General features: G+C 36.0%; 1 protein-coding gene across 2 annotated transcripts; it reads right to left on the bottom strand.

The window, feature by feature from the left end:
- Window positions 1-1,569: 1,569 nt before the first annotated feature.
- Window positions 1,570-27,874, bottom strand: LOC18443028 (oxysterol-binding protein-related protein 3A). 2 transcript variants are annotated; one of them, XM_088857501.1, is made up of 10 exons: window positions 27,529-27,874; window positions 24,849-24,942; window positions 23,701-23,817; window positions 23,506-23,578; window positions 23,270-23,376; window positions 22,949-23,070; window positions 18,901-19,077; window positions 12,957-13,101; window positions 2,268-2,446; window positions 1,570-2,014 (listed from the first exon to the last, which is right to left on the bottom strand). In XM_088857501.1, the coding sequence occupies exons 1-10, from the start codon at window positions 27,624-27,626 to the stop codon at window positions 1,768-1,770; spliced, it is 1,359 nt and encodes a 452-aa protein (XP_088713627.1). In that variant the 5' UTR covers window positions 27,627-27,874; the 3' UTR covers window positions 1,570-1,767. The 2 variants fall into 2 exon arrangements, with proteins under 2 accessions (XP_088713627.1, XP_011626579.1); XM_011628277.3 differs by having other exon boundaries at window positions 23,270-23,388.

Below are 27,874 nucleotides of genomic sequence, written 5' to 3' on the forward strand. Positions count from 1 at the left end.
AGTATCCTGAACCTCAAGGCAATTGGAATGTAGTTTAGATTTTGGTGCTTCCTCTCTCTCTCTCTCTAACGTAATAGGTATTAAGGATGTAAGAGATCAGTAAATGACCTCAGTTTGAAAGAAAAATTTTAAATAAAGTTGTAATCTTAAAATGTAGAATTAAAGACACACCTCAAAAATCTATCAGAAAAGGTTGTTTTAATGTTAAAAAACCCTCAAATTGATCATCTCAACATTGAGATGTATGAATATGAAAAAAAAAAAAAAAAATTTAATTTCCAATCCCCATAATAGTGCATGTTGCAACACATTATCTACACCGTTCACCAAATTCAGATAATCTTAAGAATTTTTTACACCAAAATTATATGTTATGTTATGATAAAATTTGGAGGTGTGCCTTAATTGGATTGTTTAAAGTTGCACCCTTATAGAAACCACATCCTTGAAAGAAAAGTGCACCAAAGAGATGAGGTACACACCTCTTATAATTTATTTTTGTAAATCTCATCAAAATATACATGATTTGGAATAGTTGAAATGAATAAAATGTTTTAAGGAAAAATATCAAATTAAAGGGTTGAAGCCATATAATCTTTCTTAAAGGGGCTAAAAAAATCATAAATTACATATGAGAATTTACTTTTAAATCTCTATTTCAATTAGTTATGTCCTTAAAAAAATTTAAAATTTTCTACATTATCCATGTTCGGTGAAGCTTGAACAATTAAGAACCTTGAACAATTGAGAACACTACGATAACTTCAAATAACATAAATGCACATTATTTTTCTTTATTTAAAATACTGAATAAGTTGTTCGAACAAAGTGGAAGTAGGTGTGTCATAGACGTGGTCAACAAACTCTTACACAAGTCTATCAGATTCTCTCCAAGGACAACCATACCATACTACACGTTTGTTTCAAAACAAGATACTCCTCTGACTACCCAATGTAAGTAATGAACAGCTGAGCAAACAATCTTTTATCCATCAAAGTCCAATCTATACCATCAAATTTTGACACACTTTGAGAGAAGAAACGGCACGCATCAACCGTCCGTTTCAGACAGCTGGAGGAGCTGCAACATGTTTCAAACAAACAGCTACTATAGAATATCATTCTTCATTCTGATATTGAAATTTGCTACATAATGTTCTATTGGATACAATTTTCAAATACTCATTCACTTAATTATATAATATTACAGTTTGAAATATGCTACATAATGTTGTATTTGGTACATAATTTTCAAATACCCATTCACTTAATTATTTAATATTACAGTTTAATTATTTAATAGTTTACTACTATAGTTGTACCCCATAATTATGTCTTGACCTGCAGAGTTTCTACACAATTGTAAGCGAAATTGTCCCTACCTGCAAAGCTTGACTTCATTTACACTTTCATGGGACTCAAGAGAGAGAGAGAGAGGGGGAGGGTCGGTCCTTGGTCAGTCAACTTCTGGATAGCCAGGAACTAGGACCATAACATCAATGGCGAGTACAATGCCCATAACGCAAGAGCAAATAACCAAACTGTTAATCACATGAAATTAAAAGGAAATTTCTAAGAATGGGATTATAAATATATGCAATCAGAAATCGATCTACACAACTTCCTCAAACCCAACAAGTCCCAAGGATCCACAACCAACAATCTACGGTTCCAGCCACCAAAAATTTAACAAACAAAACTGAAAACTTAACAAACCATGGCACCAGAGAGAGAGAAGACGGGTAGGGAGGGCGGACAAAGAGTACGTCATTGTGCCTCCAAGTTACCATACTGCCATGGATTGAACTCAATAGACTTGGGGTCAACTTCTAGGTCACAGCTTGAGCTATCAATGGCAGCTCGGTGCTCTGTGTACTTGCCATTGTACTCGTACACTTCTAACTCACCCCAAGGTGTTTGAGTAACCTCACCGGAAAGACTGAACCATCGCGGAACAAATTGGTGGCCTTTGGCCTCCCTGTTTCTCTTCTCAGCTCTCTGTCTCTCCTCCAAACTTCAATTGAAACACAACCAAAAATAAGAAACTAGCATAAAAATGTAATATATAGTAAAGCATATTGAACAAAAACTCCATAGAAACATCTCATTTAAAATAACTTTTCTAGGTACAAACAACGACCCTTTCCCTGTATGATAAGAATGCCAAATGAGCAACTTACAGATTCAGAATTAGAAGAAAGATTGTGAGGGCAATGTTACGATCAAATGACCAAGTGAGCAATACTCTAAAACAATGTTAAGGATACCTGCTTTTCTCTGAACCAGCTTTCATTAGATCACCCAATTCAAGAGCATATCTGTCTGGTCGTAATCGCGAATCTGAGGCTAGCAAATTCTTGGGTGCTGTGTTAAAGCTGTTAATTTTGTGAGCAAAATGTGTGTATTGGAATTTGTCATTTGCTGGAGCAAGAGCGACTCTCCACACCTGGAAAAGCCGGAAAAAAAATCCCAGATATACAATAACTCCAAACCTAAATATGTAAATGCATACATAGATGATGCACACATAAATAAATGACAGTGAAAGCCTTTATTGCTGTTTTGCCTAGATGAATTCATACAAATCCCAATGCATGACTCTGGCAAATTTCACAGAAGAAATGCTAACCCATTAATAACTTGCATTATTGGACTAGGGCCCAACTCACATTTGGTTCATGTACAAACCACTCATGAACCCCCTTTTTTTTTTGGAGAATGTTAAACGTTTGTATTGAGGAAAAGAAAGTGTTTCAAGTTGCCAAAAAATGGCTACCCACAGGCCAAGAGCTCTATATCCCGGCACCCGGGAGCTGTACACATATAACAAGCATCCCATGAAGTGGGAGCTCTATACAAAAACCACCAAAAGACGTACACTATGCGTGTAGACAAAAGAAGGCGTAAATATCAAAGAGATGTGGGTCTGGGCTAAGTTGGTGAGGGCTCTTTCTTTAGCTAGCCCAGAGGCCTCCACATTGCCCTCCCGACATGTATGCCTCCATGAGATGACTGTATGCCTGCAAAGCTGATGGATTCGTCAAAGATCTGTGCGAGAATCCAGGAGCAAGATGTCGAGCAAAGGCCCATGCAATAACATTCTTGGAGTCTCCCTCCAATATCAGAGATGGGCTCCAAACGGGATTGAATAGTTTGAGCCCTTGAAGCAGAGCATTGCCCTCGGCCAAATTGGAATCCATCTGTCTGATATGTTTGGAAAAGAGATAAGGATCTGGCCTTCATGGTTTTTGTTAGGACCCCCAGTGCCCGAGGGGCTTGGGTTGCTGAGAGAGAATCCATCGAAATTGAGTTTGAGTTAGCCAAGTTCAGGTGGCCTCAAAACTGCAGCACAGGAGATGTGTGGTTGGAGAGAGCCAGTGGTTTAAAAAACGGATCGATGACCCGGATTGGGCACCTCAAAAACCCATCCGGATCAGTGAATCCGCGATCCGGATCGAGAATCGGCCGAATTGGTCAGATTAAACCTTAAAAAAATTTCGAAAAAATTATTAAAATTCATTAAAAATGTTGTTTTTTGGAATCCATAAAAATATTTAAGAATTTTTATTTTTTTGCATGATGCGAATATTGATATGTTCTTTCCCTGCATAAACTACTGTTTACCATTTAATTTATATCATACAAAAGGATAAGCATATAATTATCATGGATTAAGTATATCATCATACATGAACTACAATATAATATAGAATTCGTAACATACGACCTAAAAAAAAAATGACAGACGACGTCTTTCTTCATCTTGGTCACTCTGGTGCCATTGATTGAATTCGCGTGACAATTCATTGACTCGATCTAAAAACGAATCATCCAAATTAGTAGGCAACCAGACTATACCCAAATCCCTGAGTGTCAGTGTTTTGTTGTGCTCCTAATCCAAAATCCTCGAAACTTGTCCATCCTTCATGCTCACCTACACTATTGTGCTCGTTCCTACCCTCTTGTTGTTGGGACTCGATACGTGAATAATTTAGCTGGGATTGGGTGGCCTCATAATCATCATCTCTCTCATTTTCCCTTAGACCCCCCTCCCACTCTCCCTCATTAGGTGCAATATCACCGACATCTCCGACGAATTGTGGATATGTTGGCGGGCTGCTTCCTCTTTCATGCTGCTCATCACCTTCTTCAAGATCTTCCTCACTGAGAGCCTCAAGGAACGCTCTCTTATGCAACACTGGCTCCTCTTCCTCTACTACCCATTGTTCTGCTGTGTCTGTGACAAATATTGTGTCCAAGTCTATCGACCCGTAGTCTTCAAGCTTCCTTCTTATTTGTCGCTCTCGGAGGTTTAAGTTGTAATGAACGTAGACCAATTTATGAAGCCTCTACGAAGCGAGTCGATTCCTCCTACTAGTGTGCAACCATTGGATCGTACTCCAGTTCGCTCACACCCAGTAGCAGAACATGTCTGGGAGAGCACCTTGATTGCTATCCTCTTTAGGTGAGGTGCATCACTACCATGTATCTCCTACCATTCAACTGGATTAAAATACAAACAACATTGTAAAGGCACGAACAATTCATAAGATTAAATATATGAATGAACAAAATATTAATTAGGGGTTAACCTGGATCCATCTTAGTTCGAGAATTCTTGGCAAGTCTAGTTCCGAAAGATCTTATAGCATCCCTATACATAGCAAGCTAAAACAAAATATTTCGTTTTAGTACATTATTCCTCATAAATATAACAACTCAATGAAGTTCTTACCCAAACATTAAATATTACCTCTTGTATTGCTGCTACCTAGTTTCGATGCCTTCTCTCCAGCCTGGCAATAATATATCTGACCCCTTCCATAGTCTTTCGGGGATGTTCAGGTGTCAAATAGTCTTTCGAGACCAAAACCCCTTTGATGTTGTGTGTAGCAAACGGGGTCCATACTAGATGTTTCCTCTTATCCATCAACTTGCTGCCCGCAGAAACACATACACGCGCATTGTCCATAATAAACTGGACTACATGCTTATCTTCCACCTCCTCCACTATCTGATCATATAGTTGTACCAAGAAGTTTGCGTCATTCTTTATCCCTGATACGTCTTTACTAGACAAAAAGGCTGTACCTTTTGGTGAATAGGCCAAGAAGTTAAGAAACTCGTTTTTGCTAACTTTATTCAACCAACCATCACTCATGAGAGTAATGTCTGCTCTTGGCCAACTTTGTTTATATCCTTCAATCCACGTTCTAACTTCCTCCACCTCTTCATCCAAGATCGGCCCACTGAGCTCATATGCAGTCGGGGGCTTTACCCCGGGCCCGACTCTTTGGATTGCGTTGACCATAGATAGGAAATATGGGCTATTGGCTGCATCAAAGGGGATCCCTTCATCGTAGAACCATTTACTAACATCTGCCCAACATGTTCCTCGTATCTTTCACCATGCCTTTGAAGGTTGTCTGTTGTGACTTAGGCTTTGAGAGAAATGGGTCTATACGACCATGACCTGCAATACTGGCACTCCTAGATAAGCCAGGAACAATTTCTTCAATGTCTGATTCCTCTTTATACATATTGCCACCAACCCCTCCATACATATTCGAACTGGGCTCGCCATCATGCTCGAACTGGGCCCGCCAGGCATGCCTGAGCTAGGCCCACCATGCATGCCCATGTCATAACCACCAGGCATTCTAAACTCGTTTTCCCTCTGGTACGTTTCTTGTAAACTCATTCTTGTGACCATCTCCAAGTCATTATTATATTGCTCTTTTGGACCATTCCCACTCGATGGCGTATATAAACCAGCTATCTCCTCATCCATCCTCTGCTTTGCAATTTTTTTACCTTTGGTAGCCTTGAGAAAGGCCGCCATCTGCTTTCTTACATTATTAGGGACGCTATTGCACGCAGAAACATCTGCCAAGTGTCGTTTAAACCTATGTACCCCACTACTTATCACTTTTTGGCAGTAATTACAAATAATTGTCTTTTTTGTTGGATCAAGTCTGACCCCATGTTGCCATGCTGGGTCTTCCCTAGATCTTGCCATGGTTCAACTGTTTTAATATGTAAATGGTTAAAAATTAACCTGACAATTCAACATGAAAAATAATCACCAAGTGTAGCGATAATATTTAGGGTAGTTCATGAAGTTATCTTTGTTGTTAATACAAAATACTTCTACTGGAAAAAATACTTTAGCTCCTACTGGCAAAAATAATTTATTTATGCAACATTATAGATAAAAATAATCTATATCAGCCACTACATATAGAACAAAAAATTTACAATGATATAGTATCAATAAAAAATATATTTACAATGGTATAGTAATTCACAATGTCAGTACATATGGACTCGTCACAAATCTTCATTTTGACAAGCATGAATTAGTTCCTACTGGGAAAAAATATATATTTATGCAACATTATAAATAAAAAGAGTCCGTATAAGTCACACTTAGAATCAAGAAAAAGAATTACAATAATATAGTCATCCATAATGTCACTACACGTACATTTGGCACAAAAAATATTTACAATGATATAGTCATTCACAACGCCACAAATAATATTTACAATGATATAGTGGGCACAATCCCAACTCAATTAAAATGATCACAAATAGTCGTACATCTCAATTACAAAAATGCAAGATAACATAATAAAAAAGGCAAGCCCCAAACATGCCTACAACTCAATTGTCAAGAATACATATACAATTGATGTATCAACATACATTTTTTGGCATTAAAAATTTCATAATAAAATTGAAAAATGCAAGATAATAAAATTATCATACATGCCACAATTTTTTTACAATGATATTCATACAGTAAATACCAAGAATATAACACATGCCATAAATAATATTTACAATGATATAGTCATTCAAGATAATATAATGATAAAATATTTATCAATCATATACATACAGTTTATGCATTAAAATTAAAAAATAAATTTTTGCATTAAAAATTTAAGATGTATATTTTTGCATCAATAATCTATCAACACGCAATTTTTTGCACCACAAATTTAACAATAAAAATTAAAATTACAGTTTAATTCCTCATGATAATCAAAACCTGGTCGCGATTTTTACAATTTTTTAGAAAATCACAATTTTTCAAAAAAATAGATAATCAAAAAACAAATCAAAAAACGCAGCCACAACTCCTCTTCATCTGAAATCGAGCAATAAAAATTGCTTAATCAGACAAATTACACCCAAAATTAATTGAATTACAGTATTACCTTAAAAACCCTCTAAAATAATTCATAATAGTACTTTAATTCGTATCATATTTGTAGTTTGGCAGAAAAAAAAAAAACCTAACTGTTCTTCACAAAACCGTGACTCAAAATCGAAAATCCACTACAAATCTGCCAAAATCAACACAAAATATGTACAATTTCTGATGAATAACACAATCACAACTAATTTCCCTCTTATTTCATACAAAATAGTGATCTATTTCATCTGTAATTCAAAGAATGGCGGAAAAAAAAAAAACTGCAAAAAAAAAACTGACATCAGTCATTTGAACTCGAAAATCCACCTCATATCGAACAAATTAATCTAATTGAATACATTTTATGATAAATAACACACACAAGACTAATTTACCTCTTATTTCATACAAAATATTTACATCTTATTTCATACAAAATAGTGATATAGTGATCTATTTCATCTGTAATTCAAAGAATGGTGGAAAAAAAAAAAAACGCAGAAAAAAAACTGACATCAGTCATTTGAACTCGAAAATCCACCTCAAATCGAACAAATTAGATCTAATTGAATACATTTCATGATAAATAACACTATAAGGAATCAAAACCCTATAATATTAACACATTATTTGCAAAAAATTGGCTAAAATCGATTGAATGAAGGAAAAAAAAAAAAAAACGCAGTTCTTTACAGACCCACCTGACATCAATCATTCCAACTCGAAAATCCGCCTCAAATCGAATAAATTTCATCAAATTGAATATATGTTATGATAAATAACACTATAAGGAATCAACACCCTATAATATTAACACATTATTTGCAAACAATTGACTAAAATGGATTGAATGGCGGAAAAAAAAAAGGCAGTTCTTACCTGTTTTTCTACACCTGTGGCTTTAAATCCAAATCTGAGATGTAATGGACCAAAATACTCGCAAATTATGAATAAGAACTTCTAAATAACACTCTTAAGATCAATAACCCTCAGATTTTACAAAAAATGATACCTAATTGTGTGAAAAATCAGAGAAATGGCGGAACCCTAACACTTACGCCTTGTTCTTCACAGATTTGTGGTCAAAATTATTGATTTAAACTACAATTTATCAACTGAAAAGGCTGAAAATCTTAAAGAAAAAGCTGAAAGATTTGATTACAAAGCTGAAAAAGCAAAAACATTATCAAAAAATGACAAAAATCAATGATTCCCTTGATGAATACTGTTCACCCGTGTTTCACTGTTGTAAATCGGCAATTTATTGTTGGGAATCGCCCGGTTCTCTCTAGACACAGGTGTTTCCCCGTATTTCAATGGAACCGGCACGGGTATACCGATTCTTCACGAGATTCATGATTTTTGTCATTTTTCATCGTTTTCAACTTTTTAATCGGATCTTTCAGCCTTTACTTTAATCTTTTAAAATATTTCAGTCAATAAATTGTAGTAGAATCATCGATTTTGATCACAAATATTTCGATCTGTGAAGAACAAAGCGTGAGTTTTAGGGATCCGTCATTTCTTTGGACACGGGCGTTTCCCGATTTTTTCGTGAAAGCGGCTTGGTAGCAGACGATTCCCGAGTCGAACCGGGCGAGTCCGGCTTGACTCGGCGAGTTTTCAAACCCTGAGTGTTTAAGATCGAGAATCGGTTAGATTCAACCTTAAAAAAAATTCAAAAAATTTATTAAAAATCATTATAAATGATGTTTTTTAGGAATCTAATAAGAAATAAGGGTGCTACATTAATAACGTTTATTTTTTTGCATCAATATGCGAATATTGAGATGTTCTTTTCCTGCATGAAGATTCTCATCAAACATTTATTAAAACCTAACTAAATACAATATTATATATTGAAATTAGAATTATTGGTTTGTATTTTATTATTTTATCATTATTTTACTATAAAAATAAGAATAAATTTGAAATTTATCTTCTAATATCATCTAATTTAAAAATCTAATTTACAACTATAACAAAAAATAATACATTGCATAATTTATAATGTAAATAAATTAATAAATATAATATAAGATTTGATTATCATTGTAATTAGTATAACTATTAATTACCAAAGTTTTAAATGCGGGATGCGGGATGCGGCCAAAAGCGGTGGGGGGGCCGATGCGGTCCAGATGCGGGGGCATCGCGACGATGCGGTCAATAAATGTAAAAAAATTCAAAAAAATCTAAAAAAATAGGTTAATGCATAGAAAAAAATATGGAGGTGATATATGTGATAGTAGGTATTTTAGTTTAATGATTAACTCCAAAATTATAAGTTGTCGAAAAGTTTGTATCCACTATCCCTAATTTTAGTGCTAAATTTCTTCATGGCCTCTAAAACCCCGATTGTTGTCACAAATTCACATAAACTTCCCCAAACCAACAATCAAAAGGTTCTAATCAATATCCAAGTATCAAAAAATCCCCAAATCCAAGATCTGAATTAAAAAAAATTTCCGCCGAAATTTTTTTTTTCTCGATTTGATCCCAAAAAAGCCATGAAAGTGACTGTAAATGATCGTTTAGGGGGTTTAATACCCTCCCTAACTGTTTCCCCCAATTTTTTATGGTCAAAAAGAACATTTTCCCCTCCCCTAGGGGCACAATTGAATTTTTTTTTTTTGCAGAAAACGATGCGGCCAGATGCAACTCTGATGCGGCCAGATGCGGTCTGATGCGGTGCATATGCGGCCGCATAACTCAAAACCGCATATGCGGTTTGTGCAGATGTTGTTCCCACCGCATACCGCATGATCCGGCTGCATATGCGGCGATGCAGACACATTTTAAAACACTGGTAATTACAATATTATAATAAACGTGATTAAAAAAGCAAGGGTACGACCCTCACAAATAAATAAGTTTAATGTATAATAATTAGTGTTGATAGAAATATAGAATTTAGTAACATAAATTTGCAATCATATTTTAATAAATTAGGAAAATAAATAAAGAAATTCATATTTGCAATGTGAGATAATTGACGAAGCAACTTGAAATAAATTCTAAAGTGGAATGAGCTTGGGTTATTTTTTTCTCTTCAAATATCCCATAAACTACTTTTTTTTTTAATGTTCAATAAACCAGTATTAGAATTATATTTTGCTTTTTTTAATATCCCATGAGATGATAGTACAACAATTTCATATAATTATGTTAATTTTTGTAAATTATATGGAATTTTATTTTTGTAATAATATATAATTAAAGATTAATTATATTTACTTTATGTTTGTATATTATAAAAAAGAAATAAATATAATTAATCTTAAAAAGGAATAAATCTTAAAAATAAATAAATATAATTAATCTTAAAAAGAATTATTGACCATTTCATTTTATAGATATCATTATATAAGAGAGAAAAATCTATTCATAGAGCCCACCCATCCCTACCTAATAGTATTAATCAATATGCTCATTCAATGCCATCATTGTTTGGGTTGGGCTATGAAAATTGCCCCACATCGAAGAGATGTGGGACGAAAAAGGCATATAAAGTGAAGTGCAACAACATCATAGCCAAAAAGTTGTTTGGGAATAGGGCCAACGTGTGAAGGCTTCTTCCACGCAAGCAAAAGGTGGGTGGGAATATCTAGGAGCTTTTTAATATGGTGTGACATCATTTGACATCAGATTTTTAATAATAAAATGGTACAGACGCGCCAGACCCAACGATCTATGACGTCAACATTTGCGATCTGTGACATCATGTGACGTCAACATGGAATCTATGATGTCGGCATTGCGATCTGTGACATCATGTGGCGTCAGCATGCGAATTAAGCGTTAAAAATCAATCGAATCCCGTTTTTTCCTTGGATCCGAGACGGCTTGGGCGATTCCTGATCTGGATCGCCGATTTTTCAAACACTGGGCGAGATAACAGCACGTCTTGCCAATTGAGAAATCTTGCCAATTGAGAAAAAAGGCCAAATGTGGGACTCCCTTCAAGCACTTGTGATTAGTCGCCTAGAAAATGACCGAAGTTTTGATTTTATCAAATAATTTCACCAACGAGGTTCTCTCACCGCGGAAGATTCTATTGTTCCTCTCTGTCTAGATGACCCGGAGGGTGGCTGCCACAGATGCCTTTTACAAAATTACACAAGGTTTGGGCCACGGGAGGGGGTGAAGGGAACTAATAGAAGGGGGATCGATTTGGAGTGACCCATTGCCAATTGAACAATTGGGAAGGGCACCCAAAGATCCCGACAAAAGGGCAAAGAATTAAGAGGTGGGAATTACTTTCCTCATCATTGGTGCATAAAACACAACGGTTGGGGTTGGCATGCCCTGTCTTTGCAGCTGATACACCATGAGTGCTCTTTCGGACAGTGCTATCCAATTAAAAACTTGGATCTTGGCTGGTGCTATGGAAGACCACACTTTGGCTGCGATGGCGGTTGGGGAGGGGAAAAGTGGGGGTTTGTAAGAGACTAGTAAAAAGAAAAGGACAAGAAAAGGCTAGATGGGGAAGGCACCATATAATCTGATCCAGCGCGGAGAGAGGTAGAAACATGGAGTGTACAGAGGGAGGAGAGGTTGAGAAATTCAGCACATTCGAGTTCTGTCAGTGGTCTCCTGAAGATAGGATTCCATACACTAGAGGACCCAGCAATTGCAAAGTTATCTGCCACCGAAGCAAGTAGGTTGTGGGCTAGGAGGAAGAGTGATGGAAAGAGATCTTGAAGTGGGGTGTGACCTATCAAAAGTTCCGACCAGAATCCCACCCTTCAGCCCTCTCGAGGGTTTAGGCAGATATTGGCTTTGAAAATGGTGAGCGCAGATAGAAGGAATCTCCAAGCCCCTGAGAATCTACAGTTGACCCTGCAATTTAGCACCCATTCAAAGTGTTGAATGTGGTATTTGTGTCGGAAGACCTGTATCCAAAGATGGTTATCTTGGATGGCAAGTCACCACCACCACTTGCCGAGTAAGGCAATGTTGTATTTTCTAAGGCAACAAATGCCGAGGCTGCCAAGTCTTTTGGGCAAACAGACCTTTGCCCACGAAATGAGATGATACCTCTGCTGGTCGCTCTCCCCTAACCAAAGGAAGTTTCTCATGAGCTGTTCAAGGCAATGGATCACGGCTGCCAGCATGTGAAACAACGACATCTGGTAGACCGGGATGTTAGCTAAAGTTTATTTAATGAGAGTGATACTGCCTGCCAGAGGGAGGTAACAACCCTTCCATCCATAAGCTTGCGGTCAACTTTGTTGATAATGTGGGCCCACCATCGCTTTTTGGGTTTAACAATACAGAGAGGCAGTCCCAGATAATTGGATGGCAAAGCATCGATTTGGCATCACCATCTATCCACAAATTCCTGGACCGTGAGAGGTCTACGGACACCCCAATCATCTTGGATTTGGCCATATTGACTTTAAAACCAGTAGCAAACTCAAAGCATTTGAGGAGAAGTTGGAGGGAGTCAACTTCCTGGGCAGAGGCCCCAAAGAAGACGAGAGTGTCGTCCGCATATTGGACATAGTGATACTAAGACAGCACTAACACAAACACTATAGAAGTCATATTGTGCAGACTAAATATAAAAAGCAACAAGATGTGTTCATAACTTCATTTAGACTAAAGGCATCAAATATTTTCTCATGCTCTACATATTGCATGGAAAAAATTGACCAATTTAGCATACAAGTACTTTGTACGAGCAAAAACTGCAGCAAAAGAAAAGCAAGGATTCAAAAGGTTGAGTTAGAAGGAAATCAATATTGACCTCTTTAAGTTCAGTTTCAGGAAGTGGCTCTCCTTCCAAATCACAGGGCTGATAATGCATTGCCTCATTCCATTTGCCAGTTATCAGAATTTTTGGCTCCTCCTCTGCATTATAGACATATCCATCAACTTCATATCGACCAGCTCTGCAAAAACAACTTCAGCTAAGAAAACAATACTATCCAGCAACTACCATGTAAACTACAAAGAAAAATTATGCACGCATTAAAGTTCATCAAAACTGTCTATGAAACTTAATTCCAGAAACAGAAATAAATTATCTGACCAATCTAGTTTACCGTGAATTCCAATTGATTTTCAGCAAGATCACATCCTGGCTCATTAACTACTATTCCATATTATAACTGCCATTCAAATCACATATTTTTCCATCGGTGATAAATCATAATATATGATCTTTTGCTGATTTTTGTAAATGTCAAACTCTCCAAAGAGAGCAAACCATCCCTACTCTTAAATGATGAAGAAAGTGAATGCTCTATATTTCGTTTTCTTCAAGTTTTCTTTCTTCTTCTTTTTTTTCGGGTAGATCCGTGGGAAAAAGATCCGCTACTCAGGGTAGGAACAGAACTCAAGACATCATGTTGTAGCACCCACCACCCTAACCACCTATACCTTGAGTATGTTCCTTCTTTTTAAAATTGTTGGTAATTTTGTTTATATAAAAGGTGGCTTGGCCACATAAGCAAAAAGAAAGCAAGCTTAAAGCTTGTAGAACATGCCAGTGAACTTGTTCACTACGGTGATAAGATCTACCCCTCTGAAAAAGGTTTTCCATCGTGAAAAAGTGCTTACTACAGCAAAAAGGATCACCACAACAAAAATGCTCACAAATTTGGTAAAAAGGTCAATGGACCTCAAATTTTGGTCAAAGAAGTTCAATTAGACCAAGAGTCAAGGATCTGAAAGCATGAGAGAATTCATTTTCTTTGAAATGTTAAACTCTCTAGAATTGGTAAAATTCTGAGTTGCAATCAGTCCCAGTTAGTACACCCCAAGATAGTCAAATCAATTTTACTGTAACTAGGTCTTTGAGTTACACACTCAACAAACTCCTGACAACCACAACCAAAATACTGATATGTTTCTCAATTAGTAATAATGCCAATAAACATCGATGGAAATAAAATTCTAAAATAACAACAAATATCTCTCTCACTGAAAATTCCTTCCAATCGGTAATAACAAATGAAAGACTTTGATTGGGTATGAGATGCATAAATAAATTTACTTGTATTTATTCATGAATGATACACGAAAAGATCTAGAAAATTGTATCCAATGGATGATACAACATGAAAAGATTCAGAACATTGTATCCAATGGATGATACAAGAAAGAATCCTAAAAAATTCCTGCATTAATGATCATAAAATTGCTTTCATCTCATGCTAGATAAATCACATAAACAAAGAGCGCAAAAGGAATTTTTCTTTTTTTAATCACGAGGAAAAACGCACACCATAAAGCACCTAAGACCATTATAATGCTTTTGTATTCATGGAGTGGCCATCCATTACCATGTACGGCACCACAATAGCAAAAAGCATAAAGTTTAGAGATAGAAAATCTTAGTGATAGAGAGAGAGTGATAAGGAACTTTATGGTAGATGAACCACTTCTTTAGGAGCCCATGTCTATTGTATCAATAGTCGACACTTTTGCTTGAAGATGGAGTCATATTAGTGCTCCATGTACGTTCAAACTACAACTTGGCAAATCCATCAATAAAAGCCCTTTCAAGGGACAAGTCTGGAAGACAGATAGAGGGATGGCATTGAGGGCCATATAATATATGCCACAGGGTGATGGGAACCCTACCTATGGCCACTCATCCTCTTCGCTAGCGCGTTCCAAGGCAATTATCTCATATTCCTTTGTGGATCTAGAGAATTTGGTATGACTCTTGGAATCCCAAGCAATACACCCCCACTATAAGTGGAGATTCATCTGCTAGTAGTCATGGATTCTTTAGAATCCGTAATCCAGTTTGCATAGTAATATTCTTTTTAAAAAGTGGGGTCGTCCACATACTGTAGGTCATAAGTCTATGGTTCCTTTGAAATGTCTCAAGACCGTATAGGCTGCATTCCAATGCTCTTGACCTGGGTTATCGGTATATCTAACCAATTTACCCACAACAAAGTCTATTTCAAGTCTTGTCACATAATCCAATTGGGAACGAGAACCATAAACGATTCTTTCTTACTCTAACCTCTCACTTTTGACATGGAGGTCTTCTTTTTATGTTATGCATGAATGTACGGATTTTATTTTGTCATATGATGAGTTTATTTTATGCCATGCATTGCATGAGGTGTTACCCTCATCATTTCCGTATAAATACATCATCATGCTCTATTCAGCAAACTATTATGTTTCCCCTCTCTCTCTCTCTCTCTCTCTCTCTCTCTCTCTCTCTCTCTCTCTCTCTCTGAATAAGATTTTCTATCTCTAAGCCTCATGCCTTTTATTACTGTGATGTTATACATATTACGATGTTTAGTCCATGAACATAGAAGCATTTTTCCTCGTGATTAGAAGAAAACACCTTCTGCTCTCTCTGTTTAAGCGAATTTCACTCGCAGGAGATGAAAGTATCATAGTAGTCTCTATTTTATGATCATCGGTGCAAGAATTTTTTAATATTCTTTCTTATATCATCCACAGATCGATACAATTTTCTGGGACTTTTCTTGTATCATCCATTGAGAGATACAAAAAAATATATTCATGCATACTCAATCGAAGTCTTTCAGATGTTATTACCAATCGGAAGGCATTTGCATTGAGAGAGATATTTGTTGTTAATTTGGAATTTTGTTTCCAAATAGTTGTTTGTTGCTATTAGTACTAATTGGGAAACATATTAATATTTTGGCAATAGTTTTGGTCTAGGAAGGGTGAGGACCTTAAACTTTCCCTTAACCCGTCCCATGCCCAGGTAAAGCCATTGGGTTGTGTTAGGTAGGCAACCAACATAAAACTTTACAAAAAAAGTTATCATGAACCTTAAATGGAAGACCAGGATTCAAGTAGCCGACCCCAATTAGTTGGGAAAAGGCTTTGACGATGATGATGATAAGTATTTTGGCAATAGTTTTAAGCAGGTCACTTGTGCATGCAACTTAGAGACTCATAAACAGTAAAATTGACCCAGTTGTATCCTCGAGCGTCAAGACCGATTGTACCTCAGAATTTTACCGAGTCTAAAGCATTTAACACATCAAAAAAATGAATTCTCTAGTGACTCCAAATCCCCAACTTTTGGTCTCTCTGAACCTCTTTAACCAAATTTTGAGGAACATTGACCTTTTTACTGAATTCGTAAGCCTTTAATATTATACAGGATAAAGGAGAACATTTTCACTGCAGCAAGCTTTTTTGCCGTGGTAAGCACTTTGTTTACTATCAAAAACCATTTTCACAACCGTAGATCATATCACCGTGGTCAACAAGTTCACTGTTCTGCAAGCTTTAAGCTTGCTTTCTTTTTGCTTATGTTGCCAAGCCATCTTTCTATATAAATAAATGGACTCAAAGCATAGGTGGTTAGGGTTGTAGAAGCCACAACATGACGTATTGAGTTCTATTTCTAAAACAACTAAGGGACCCTTTCCCGACAGATCTACCCAAAATAAATAAATAAACGAAAAGATAAACAAAAAGACCATTAGAACTATTCATACACAAACAATGCAAAATAGGGTTGCATATAGTCCCATGGCAACATGGTATTATTCTTGAATATACCCACACTTGCGAATCTAACAGGCATCAAGGTAGTATCTCTATAGAAACAAATAATATTCAAAATACAATAATTAACAGTTTGTCCTTGACTTCCAAAGATATTGTAGGCAATCTCCACAGAGCTAAGGAGTCCTCATGAAGCTATCAAATGGCATTTAAGTAATCCCTCGAATAAACTCCGAACCAAATAAGTTGTTAACCAAAGGGAAAGTTCACAATAAGGCCATTGAGCTTTGTCACAAGGAGGTCACCATAACCCTTAGCCGTTAGAACTAAAATTGGATAGCTAGGGGCATTCCATTGACCAGTCTCAAAAGTCCATATTTGACTTTGTGACACACCCCAAACTGTCGGATTTCACATGTGGAGTGAGGATAAATGCAAACAGGTCTTATATACAATCCCTTAACCAAACCCCTGCCCCCAACACACACACACACAAAGAGGCTCAACCTCCTCCTCTTTACATGTCACAGTTTCAGATCTGAATATTTTTTGGACAGAAAATGGAAAAAGTAAAAATGATATAGAACTTTTTTGGTATTCCAATCAATTATGTGGTGTCATTTTCTTAATTTTTATTTGCATTGACCATTTTTTGATAGATCTTCAGTGAAAAAGGTTTGGGATCTACTGCACAGGCTGTGGTTTATGGACGAGATCTGCCTCCTTTGAACCTTTAGTCATAGACATTAATCCCTTAACACCGTTCAGAAGGCTTAACATGATTCATCCACACTGTGACAGCTAGGAATACCAAAGGGGATACTAGACCATTATAAACCTATCAACAAGTGTTTCATTTCGTTCTGATGTGTACAAAAACAAGCCGATAAGAATGGAGACACCCACATTAATTTAGGGATAGAAAGAGTTTTCGCTTCCTCAACTCAATACATGTGTCCTAAAAGTTCCTCACTGTAATCCTGTCCTGTTAAATATATTTATTTCCTCAACAGACAACACTCTAAATAAATAATGATCATCCAATCTAACTCCCCCATCCCTTGCCTCTTCCCCCATATTCCTCGTGACCTCTAATTCTCACTCAACTACTCTATGGGTGCTTGATTGCTCAAGTGCTTCTCATTTCTCTCCAACTTTTGTGCTCAAGCCCTCCACAATAGAGCACTTCACAAGTTATATGCTCATAAGACCATATCATAGGCATGTAGCATGAATATTTTGTTTCATCGTTAGTAGCAGGAAACATAATATTTATATGGATTCTCATGACATCTAAAATTGTAAATCTACCAGTTTTATCTTCATCAAAAACATAATAATAATATTGTAAACGAAGGATTCTGGAAATAGAAAAGAAATAAATTTCTAATTATCAAAATATAATTGAAAGTTTTGAACCAGTGTTTATAGGCTGCGCGAGCAAGTCATCTGGGAAACTGATACAGCGAACCAGTGATCTGATCAATTCTTTGGTGTGAGAATCGGTCCATTAAAAAAAAGGAAATAATTTATCATACGAGGTAATATGTGGGAACCAGGGGATCAGGCAGATCCAGATGGCCTGGCTCCCTAACAAGATCGCCTAGAACCGGCAATCCACCACTAAGTTAGACTGGTTCCCGATACTCTCCAGGAACCGCTTCATTTTGCAATGATTCCCAATCCAAATCGGCAATTCTCAATCCAGATCGGTGCGTTTTGAATCATTGTTTCGAACTGAGCGTATTTCCATAAACAAGAGGTGGTAGTCATACAAGTATGTCTTCCTACATAGGATTTTGCTTTTTCCTTCATCAGGTTTGTTTCTTTGTATTGTTTTACAATTCATGAAACTATCACCGTAAGGAAAAACAACAAAATCAGAAGTCTTGTGTTGAATAATTGACTTCCACAAGATCCATTGCAATTACCAAATGGCAAAGCAAGGAGATATATGCAGCAAAAACCAAAATCATCCCACATAACAAGCTAGTGTGATACATTTCCCTTGATAAAATTTATGGCAAACCTTGTATGTGTTATAAATACTCTGATTGATTTTTCAAAGCATGGGAAATTAAAGAGGGTTCTGTATCTGCTCAAAAAAGATATATTTTTTTACAGGGTAGCAACAGTCTAACCCAACTGATTCATCCAAAAGAAAAGAAAGCAAGTATTGTAGTCCAAGGAAATCTGAAAAGCAAGCAATTCTGATAAGGAGTTACCCAAACCAGCCACATGGTTGAAAGTAAAGGACAACTTTGTCACCGGTGGTCATATTTGTCATGACCATCTCCCCTGGTGAGTCAACCCAAGTGCGTCCAAAAATGAGGTTATTGACTTTTGTGGGAGGAGGCACCAAATCTAGAACAATACCAGCCTTCTTTAGTTTTACACGTGTTCTGCGTAGAAGGAAAGAAAGAATATGGCATAAGCAGCAATGTGCATTTTGTATAATACTAGTCTCCTTTGTTTCCGCACGCTAATGATCCAATAAATATGATTTAAATGAATTCCCTAGGCATGAGACAAAGGAGAATTTTTGTTGATAGTTCAAGAGATCATAGTTAGATATATGATTTGATATGGTTAAACAAAACATCATGTATGAACCCTTGCTCTATATTGTCTCCATGAAAGGGAACATACGCTTCCTTCTTCATTTTCTTTTCTTGATCATTATGGTTGAATGTGCCATACCAACCAGACAGAACAAATACAAACCAGCAATCATAGTAATCAATGTGCTAAATCATAAAGAAACTTATAATACAAATATATGTCACCCTCAAGGATATACCATCCTTGACAGATTGCAATGGAGAAGATCCCAGATAATATCATTAATAATTTTACTAAGTTTATTAGTTATTTATTATGTTTGTGTGGTTATAATGTATGTGGGTTTAATCCCACATTGGTTAAAACTTTAAACTTGGAACCACACATAAGTACATATTCCCATGTATAAAATGGAGCTCGGTGTTCCAACTTTTGTAGTAAAGCCTATGCAACTTGGGCACTCATAAGATTAGTAGAATAAGACAACCTTTGGCTAATAATTATTTGCAACAACATTAGGTAACATGACCCACTCTTGTAAGTATGACATGAGAGATTCAAGATCCTACCATTCAATATAAATCCATATATAATATGTTCTCAATCTTGATTATTATCAAAAAAAAAAAAAATGTTCTCAATCTTGATTAAAAAAAGTAAGATAGAGAGAACAAGAAGAACATATGTTGGATGGTATGTTTAATAAGCACATTATAACTAAGAAGGTAGCATAAGATCACCAAACTATGTTATCAAAGCACCTATAGAAGTATTAGCATAATACATAATATTATTTCTATGTGATTTAACTGGACACCTAAAATATGGAAACCTGTGCAAATTCAAAGAGAAAATATTTGTTCCTAGGACAAGAAAATTCTTCCCAATATGAATGATCTAAGAAGAATATCAAAAGAAAAGCATATTTATGAACCTCAGGCAACAAGAAAAAGAATTAGAGAATCACAAGCAGAATAATATGTATGTGCAAAAAAAATCTTGCATCAATCGCCTACAAAAAATAGTTGGATTACTTGAATTCTCAGTAAAACTTCCCATTAGCCTTTGAATGGTTCTTTCTATACACAATCTTGCCCTCAAATAACCATCAGTAAAGCTCTGAACATATGTGGCTAGCACTTCTCCTAGTTGCAAATAAAACTAACAAAAAATTGGATGCAGACCAATGCAACTCAAGGCCTCACAACTAGAATGCCAAAGTATCCCACATGGGCAGGATCTTAGAACGTTAAAGAAGATAACCAAAATAGTGGATGCCAGGTCTATAGGATGGAGTTTTGGAGCATAGTAAACATTAGGTAGAACCAATGTCTTAAAATGGGGAACGCGATCCCGATGCGATCGGGGGACCGATGAGGTCCAGATGCAGGTGCATCACCTTGATGCGGCCAATAAATATAAAAAATTCCAAAAAATCTCAAAAAATAAGTTAATGCACAATAAATATAAAAAATTCCAAAAAATCTCAAAAAATAAGTTAATGCAGGAAAAAATATGGAGGTGATTTATGTGATAGTAGATATCTAATTTATTCGTTAACTCCAATATTATCAACTGTTGGAGACTCTAAATCCCCTGATAGAAGAAATTAGAAATCAAATGTAGAAAGTAGAAACTTGAAACTAACTTTATAGAAGACATTAGCCCTTAGAAAACATCACATTATCAAACTTTTTCAAAACAACGCCCAAGCTAATCCCAAATCGACAACCCAACCAACCAAAACCTAGAGAAAATCGACAATTTTTTTCTGAAAAACATTTCTACCAATTTTTTTCCCTCTTCGTCTGATCCAAAAACAGCCACATTTCTGGTGGCTTCTTTTGTGTTCTTTTTTTCTTTTCTTTATTTGTGGGGGGGGGGGGGTGGGGTGTGACAAAAGTACCCATGCTCATGGGCACTATTTTGGCCCACAAGCTATGCGGCCGCATATGCAGTGGAATTCGCTCCTATGCCACTTTGAGGCGCATAGAGCATTATGCAGCCGCATTTTAAAACAATGGGTAGAACAAAGAACCAGGCTGGGCAGCAATGCTGCATTCTGCATATAGGAAAGCCAGATCAAATGCGCATGCTTTTTCAACACACACGAGTTCCCCCCTTCACTAAAAAACTTTCTCAGAATGCCCCACTGTCAAAAACAAATTTTTGGGAGCTAGCAACTTCACTTTTTTCCTCACGATCCTGCCATCAAAATTAACCTCCAAAGTTCCAATCCAAGACCCTTTGATATTTCAGCTAGTTTTTTGAGAATGTAATAGAATATAATAGAATACCAATCTAACATCTAATCCGAATCTGGATCAAATTTTCTAATTTGAAACATAATGGAATACCAATCGAACATCTAATCCAAATCTGGATCAAATTTTCTAATTTGAAATATAATGGAATACCAATCTAACATCTAATCCGAATCTGGATCAAATTTTCTAGTTTATTCACTTGCATATTCCTAGCAAATTACAAGGTCAAATTTCTGAAGATTATAGAAGTTCCACATTCACCACCAATAAATGGAAAAAAGAGAAAGGGAGAAGTCAAAAAATAAAATTTATATAGTCCTTGGGCTTGATATAATCTATTCTGACTAATGACCATAATTTGTTACAAGAAATGGTAATTAAACTTAAAAAATATTTACTTGGGTATTACCCTTGAATGATACACGGCACGAAAGAAGGAAGGTACTCCACATTCAATAAATACTATAAAATTCATAAACATTCAAATACTTTGACCAATAGCTCAATTGACAATGATTCTCATGGTCTAAGCCATAGATCAAGTCAAAGATGATATCAGTGTAAACGAAATTTTCAGGCCTACAGAGAAGTCCATAAACAGATGTATTGAATTATTAATGAAGTCAACCATACATTCCCATAACATAGCATGTAGGCTTAAATATCATCACAAAGTCGGGATTGCATCCAGTCGAAGTTTGCGAGAAACTATAGGGATAGCATCCACCAAAGTTTAAATAAAACTACACATTTTCACTACAACATCACGAAAAATAAACAACGTACTTTAAATTCTTCTGTTCAAGAGAATCAGCATCTAACAGATTACTTGTCTTTCCTATTCAACATGAGATACTTGACCAAAATATTATAGACAGCTCACTCCCAAACCTTATTAGTTGCGACTGACAATAAATAACAGTGCATGGGGAAGGGTATTTCATCAAGTACAATTTAATTTAGTTAGTCATGATCTACTAATCAGAATGGAGGGCAGCATGCAGAACAAATGTCTAAAGCAAAGAGTTCAAGATAGCTCTCTTTCAACAATATATAACTACACAAGCAAATAAGACTTTCCCGATCTAGAAGAAGGAACATATTCCCATCCCCTTTTCCTCCCAACCATGACAAGAAAACAACAAATACCAGATAACATATATAAACAGGGTATGCATTTCTAAACCCAAGAAAACCACAGCTATAATTTTACAAGATCCAAAATAAATTGAAATTATGTAAACACTAGTAAGGCTAAGAAAAGACTATACCATCTGGACCATATAAAATCTGTTTTATTTCAAAAAGAAAAACCAGATGTTGATAAAACATAAAAACACAACAAGCTTCTAATTGCCGCTCAATCTCTTTGAGATATATGACATAATTTGAAATATGAAAGCAGAGTACTCCTTGCCCAGAATGGCAGAAATACAAGGAATACCTTCCAACAGGATAAACATCGACCGAGTTGCCCAAAAATTTGGTCTTTAACTTAGATGTTACATCATATGTAAAATGTTCATTTTCAGCATGCCCCGCGCTCATTGGAGGATGATGACTCACCTGTGCAATAAAAATTTACACATGGTACATTAAAGTGTATAGAATAAAACATAAATTCACATGACAATAGAATACTCATATGGTTGGAATAGAGAAGACCAGTTAACAACTATCAGCTGCATAGTTCAATATCCAGTAGTACCCGGACAGAAGAATAAAAACAAAATATAAAGAACAAATCAAATATTTGAATAATTACCTGCTCTGAAATGAACATTATTCCTCCATGGTTCACCATTTCATAGGTCTCCCCAAGGATGGGATTAAAAGGCTTCCAGGTTCGCTGATAGGCATAGTACACAGAAACTGCCCATGATGCTGGAGAACATTAACAAAGGGGTTTCAGAGTATCCAAAAACGGAACAGTATAGAACTATAGCCAGTGAGCATAGAACTATAGACAGCAAACTTTTTGCCAAGTTGAAGCACTCTTACAAGCATAGACCAAACGCATGTATGGATCCTCACACTCATCTGCCAGATCTAATAGGCTAGAGTATTCCATCAACTGTGGCAAACATAATTCAATTCAAGAAGAGAGACTTAGCAAAAAGAATGAAAGAAATGGAATAAACGATGTAAAGGCAGCTTTGTGACTGGACATCAAATAAAAAATACAGGAGTACAAACCTCTGCCATTTTCTGAATCATTGTCATTGGTTCAAAAATAATTACTGGAAGTGTAACCATTGATGTAACATCCGATCCGATATACTTTTGCATCATCTTCCAATAACCATCTCTATCCTATGAGCAAGAGTGGATATAAACATAAACAAATCAACCGGAAAGACAAAATAACAGATGAAAAGAGGTATACGGTTATTGCATGCCTGAACACCTTGAATGATATACATATATGACTATGTAAGTATTTCATGCATCACAATATTTTTAGGACTTGAGGGATCAAACCCTACCAAGAGCAGATTCAACTCAGTTCAGCATCAAGTGGACACTAATGTAAACTTGGCAAGTCACTCATACATGGGTTGAGGAGACTTGGGCAAGTCTGAGGTAATTCCTGCATTTTTTATTTTCCAGTTTCTTACCTCTTAAAAATTGTTCAGGTTTCTTCTTTGAAACCCAACGCAAGGAAACCCCCTCATATTTGAAACCCAAATCACACATATCTCCCAAATCACCTCACCTCTTACCTCTTAATCATCAGATCTTTATCTTCTTTGGGGGAACTTCCACAAAGTTCTAGGACTTCTTTTAGGAAGAACGAGTTTTACTTTCTCTTTTCTTAAGAAAATAAATTCCATCCTTTTTCACTTATGAATTATTGGAAATCCTTACTCCTGAGTTTCAGAGGCATTAACCAACAGAATACAATAACGATTCCCACTTAATAAAAATTTGCTTCACATTTATATCGATTTCAGTTTTCATGATTTTTTCTTCAGCTTTTTTGTGTAGGTGGTTAGAGCTTTCTCACTTTGGCACAGACGGGGAGATGACAAAGAATACAATAACGAATTATGAAGGGGTTTAAGAATTTGCTTTCTTTCTCTATATATTCGTATTACAACTCTTTGATTAATCCCTTTTTTTACTTTTTTTTTTGTAAGTAGTTTCATTTAATAGATGTGCGATTAGCTTACACAAGATGATGTAAAGTTCTATGTGAATTGTGCGCATCATCCACTTATCGATTTGACATGCCACAAAAAACCGAAGCATGTCATGAGTCTTGACAATGAAGAAAAATAAGATGATGCTAATATGAACAATATCAACTAGTTTAGTAATCAATTTAAAGAAAAAATAAGAACCTCTTGTTTCCATCTCCCCCTTTGAGCTTCTGCTTCTGCATCTTCTGTTCCTCCTTCAGGATTTATAACTTCTAGTCCTTCATACCCTAACAATCTGGCAGAGAAAAAAATGATAATTCATGAAAAACAAAATTCCAGAAACCTATCGTCGATTTCTCAAGCAACAATATGAAGGATGACTCTAGACAAATATCTTAACATACAAAATTTATAATCCTAACTTCCAGGTTCCAAAATTATGTCAGAATGGGCAGAACTAAATTAACCTATTAACCAAGGAAACAACGAATAACAGGAAAAAAAAAAAACCAAAACAATTAAGTCATTGTGATCATGTGATCATTAAAAGTCATCTTAGTATTTTTTGGCAAGAAATTTGAATAAAATGATCCCTGACCATCACTCATGTTCTTGTCAATGAAACAATCTTAAAGGTCAAACTGAGAGAAGACAGAGGAATATTTGAACCTCATTAATGAATCCATAAGAATAAGCCAATCAAAGTACCTCATTCATATGCATAAGTCATGAGAACTGGTTTCTTCCCCGATACAAGAAAAGAAAAACAATATATGCTCCCATTTGGGAAACAAATAAGTATATATGGTGTCCCACCAAACAGACAGGTAGCAATTGACTGGTACTCAAACAGTGCAATGCAAATGCACTTGAGAGATAGGGAGAGAAACCAAGCCATACAAGTAAATATTTTTCTTCTTTATTTTCCATCAAGCCATACAAGCCAGTCTTTTTTCTCTTCATCAAGCCATACAAGTAAATCAATTCGAAAAGAAGATTATTTAGGCAGTACCCATAGTGAATCAGGTATAATGCAAGAAGGGTGTGACTCATATGGGTATGTCATCTGTGCAATGCATGACCCAAACCAAACCTTAGGGATCATCTCTTTTCTTTTTCTTTTCAGTAAGGGAGGCACCTTCATGTTTCCTCTCCATAGCAACAAACTGGCAAAGCCCTCAAAGAAAAATCTGTAATCTAGTACAGTTCATCCTGTGTCACATAAACCTACAGAATTGGGTTATAGTCCACACTATAAAGGTACAGAGTTCAGTCTGAATGGATATGTTTTGGTTTCAAAAATATGAAGGATTATCAAAGAGACAGTAAAGCAAAACTTAAGAAAAATGAGTTCTCTATTTCTCAGATTTACTTTTATGGTCTCTAGACTCTCTACTTCTTATATTCTTATCAATGTTCAAAAAGGCAGAGGCTGGGCGCCCAGATACCTGGGCAGCCCTATGGTGTCAGAGGATGGGGCCCAGATACCCGGGCGCCCCTAAGGTGTCGGGGTGGGTGGGTGTGTGTGTGTGTGTAATTTGTGTGTGTGTGCATATTTGTGAGGCCTTACATGAAAAACTTAAAGGACATTTTTTTCATATCTTATATGTAGAGTGAGACAAATAGAGCATAGGTGTCTGTATGTGTGAGAGATGTCTCGAACACTAGGACAAGTTCTTCTTTTTCTTCTTCTTATATGCAGAGAGAGAGAGAGAGAGCCCTCACTCGAACACTTGGGGGTCATTTTCTTCTTCTTACATGTAGACAGAGCATATGGGTCCATGTGTGTGTGTGTGTGTGTGTGAGAGAGAGAGAGAGAGAGAGAGGCCTTCATCAAATTAACAAGTGTGTTTTTGTGTGCTATAAAGCAATACAATCAGGTAAGCCTTGGAAAAATTAATACAACCTGTCACAGCATCTTAAAGGAACAAGCAATTTCTCATAAAAAAGAGCACATAGACATCTATAGAAACATACATAATGCATGTTCATATATGTTCCTGTCCATGTGAACAGCCAATATCCTGTAAACATAAGCATATACACATCCATAGATTCTATACAATGCACATAATGGGTGTTCATGTATTTGTCTATGCATGTGTGTTTCTACATATGCACACAGATATATCATGTATATATGTATATAAATAAATATATATATATATATATGTAAATATATATATATATATGTAAATATATATATATATATGTAAATATATATATATATATATATATATGCATAAAATGTACCCAAAAATTAATATAAAGATGCACACATACATACACGTATATTTGTGTGCTCGAGTGCCGCCCTTCAATAAGGTCCAATTTCAACAGGTTATGTTACAAGAAACTTGTCAGGAAAACTAAGTAAACAACTTTTCTCAAAAAAAAAAAAAAAAACACTAAGTAAACTACTAAAAGGGTCTACGCATCATTTTTCTTTCTTTCAATATTGTTTACCCATCAAATTTATTAGAATTGACACGTTCATCGTTTGTGGACAAATTCAAATCAGCTTCTTGTATCACATTAAATCAGCTAAATGAATAACAAATGACACAAGGAAACATATAATGATCCATGAGAAACACTTAACTTCATCTATAACCAGAGACATAAACAAAAAGGAACATTATAATATTTTATGTAGAGTGTCTCGACTAATTGGCATATATCTAACTCCATTTACATCAAATCCATCAGAAAAAAAAAGAATAAAAACACATACAAGCATTTCATACCCCATGACTAATAAATAATAGCAACAAAAGAAGCCCTTGATCTGAACAACCGCTAGAACGACTAACACAAATACACAATAAATCCATACACATAAAAATAGGGAGAGAGAAGCAGAGAGAGCCGGTGCACATACCCATTAACCGATTTATGCATTGCGCTGCCAAAATTCGACACACTGGACATGATTGAGGCGAAAAAACCACCTCCTGGCTTCTGTTCTCTCGAACCCATCTCTGATAAACCCTAATTCTTCCGAAACCAATCGATTACACCAGGATCACAAAAAATTCAGCCCACATTCAGTTCCCAGAAACCAGATCCAAGGCCAATAACTCTGGTTTCAATCCAAAGAAAGCCACAGCGAAAATTTTCAATTTAAATAACAAAATATTCGACCGACGAGGATGAGAGAGAAAGTACGAGAGAATAGAGAGACAAAGGAAACATTAGTAGGGCCCGAAAAAGTTGCAGAGAACAGC

The sequence above is a fragment of the Amborella trichopoda genome, chromosome 2 (genome assembly GCF_054954075.1).
Source record: "Amborella trichopoda isolate Santa Cruz 75 chromosome 2, AtrichopodaSantaCruz75HAP2 v2.0, whole genome shotgun sequence".
In the NCBI taxonomy this organism is placed as follows: Eukaryota; Viridiplantae; Streptophyta; class Magnoliopsida; order Amborellales; family Amborellaceae; genus Amborella; species Amborella trichopoda.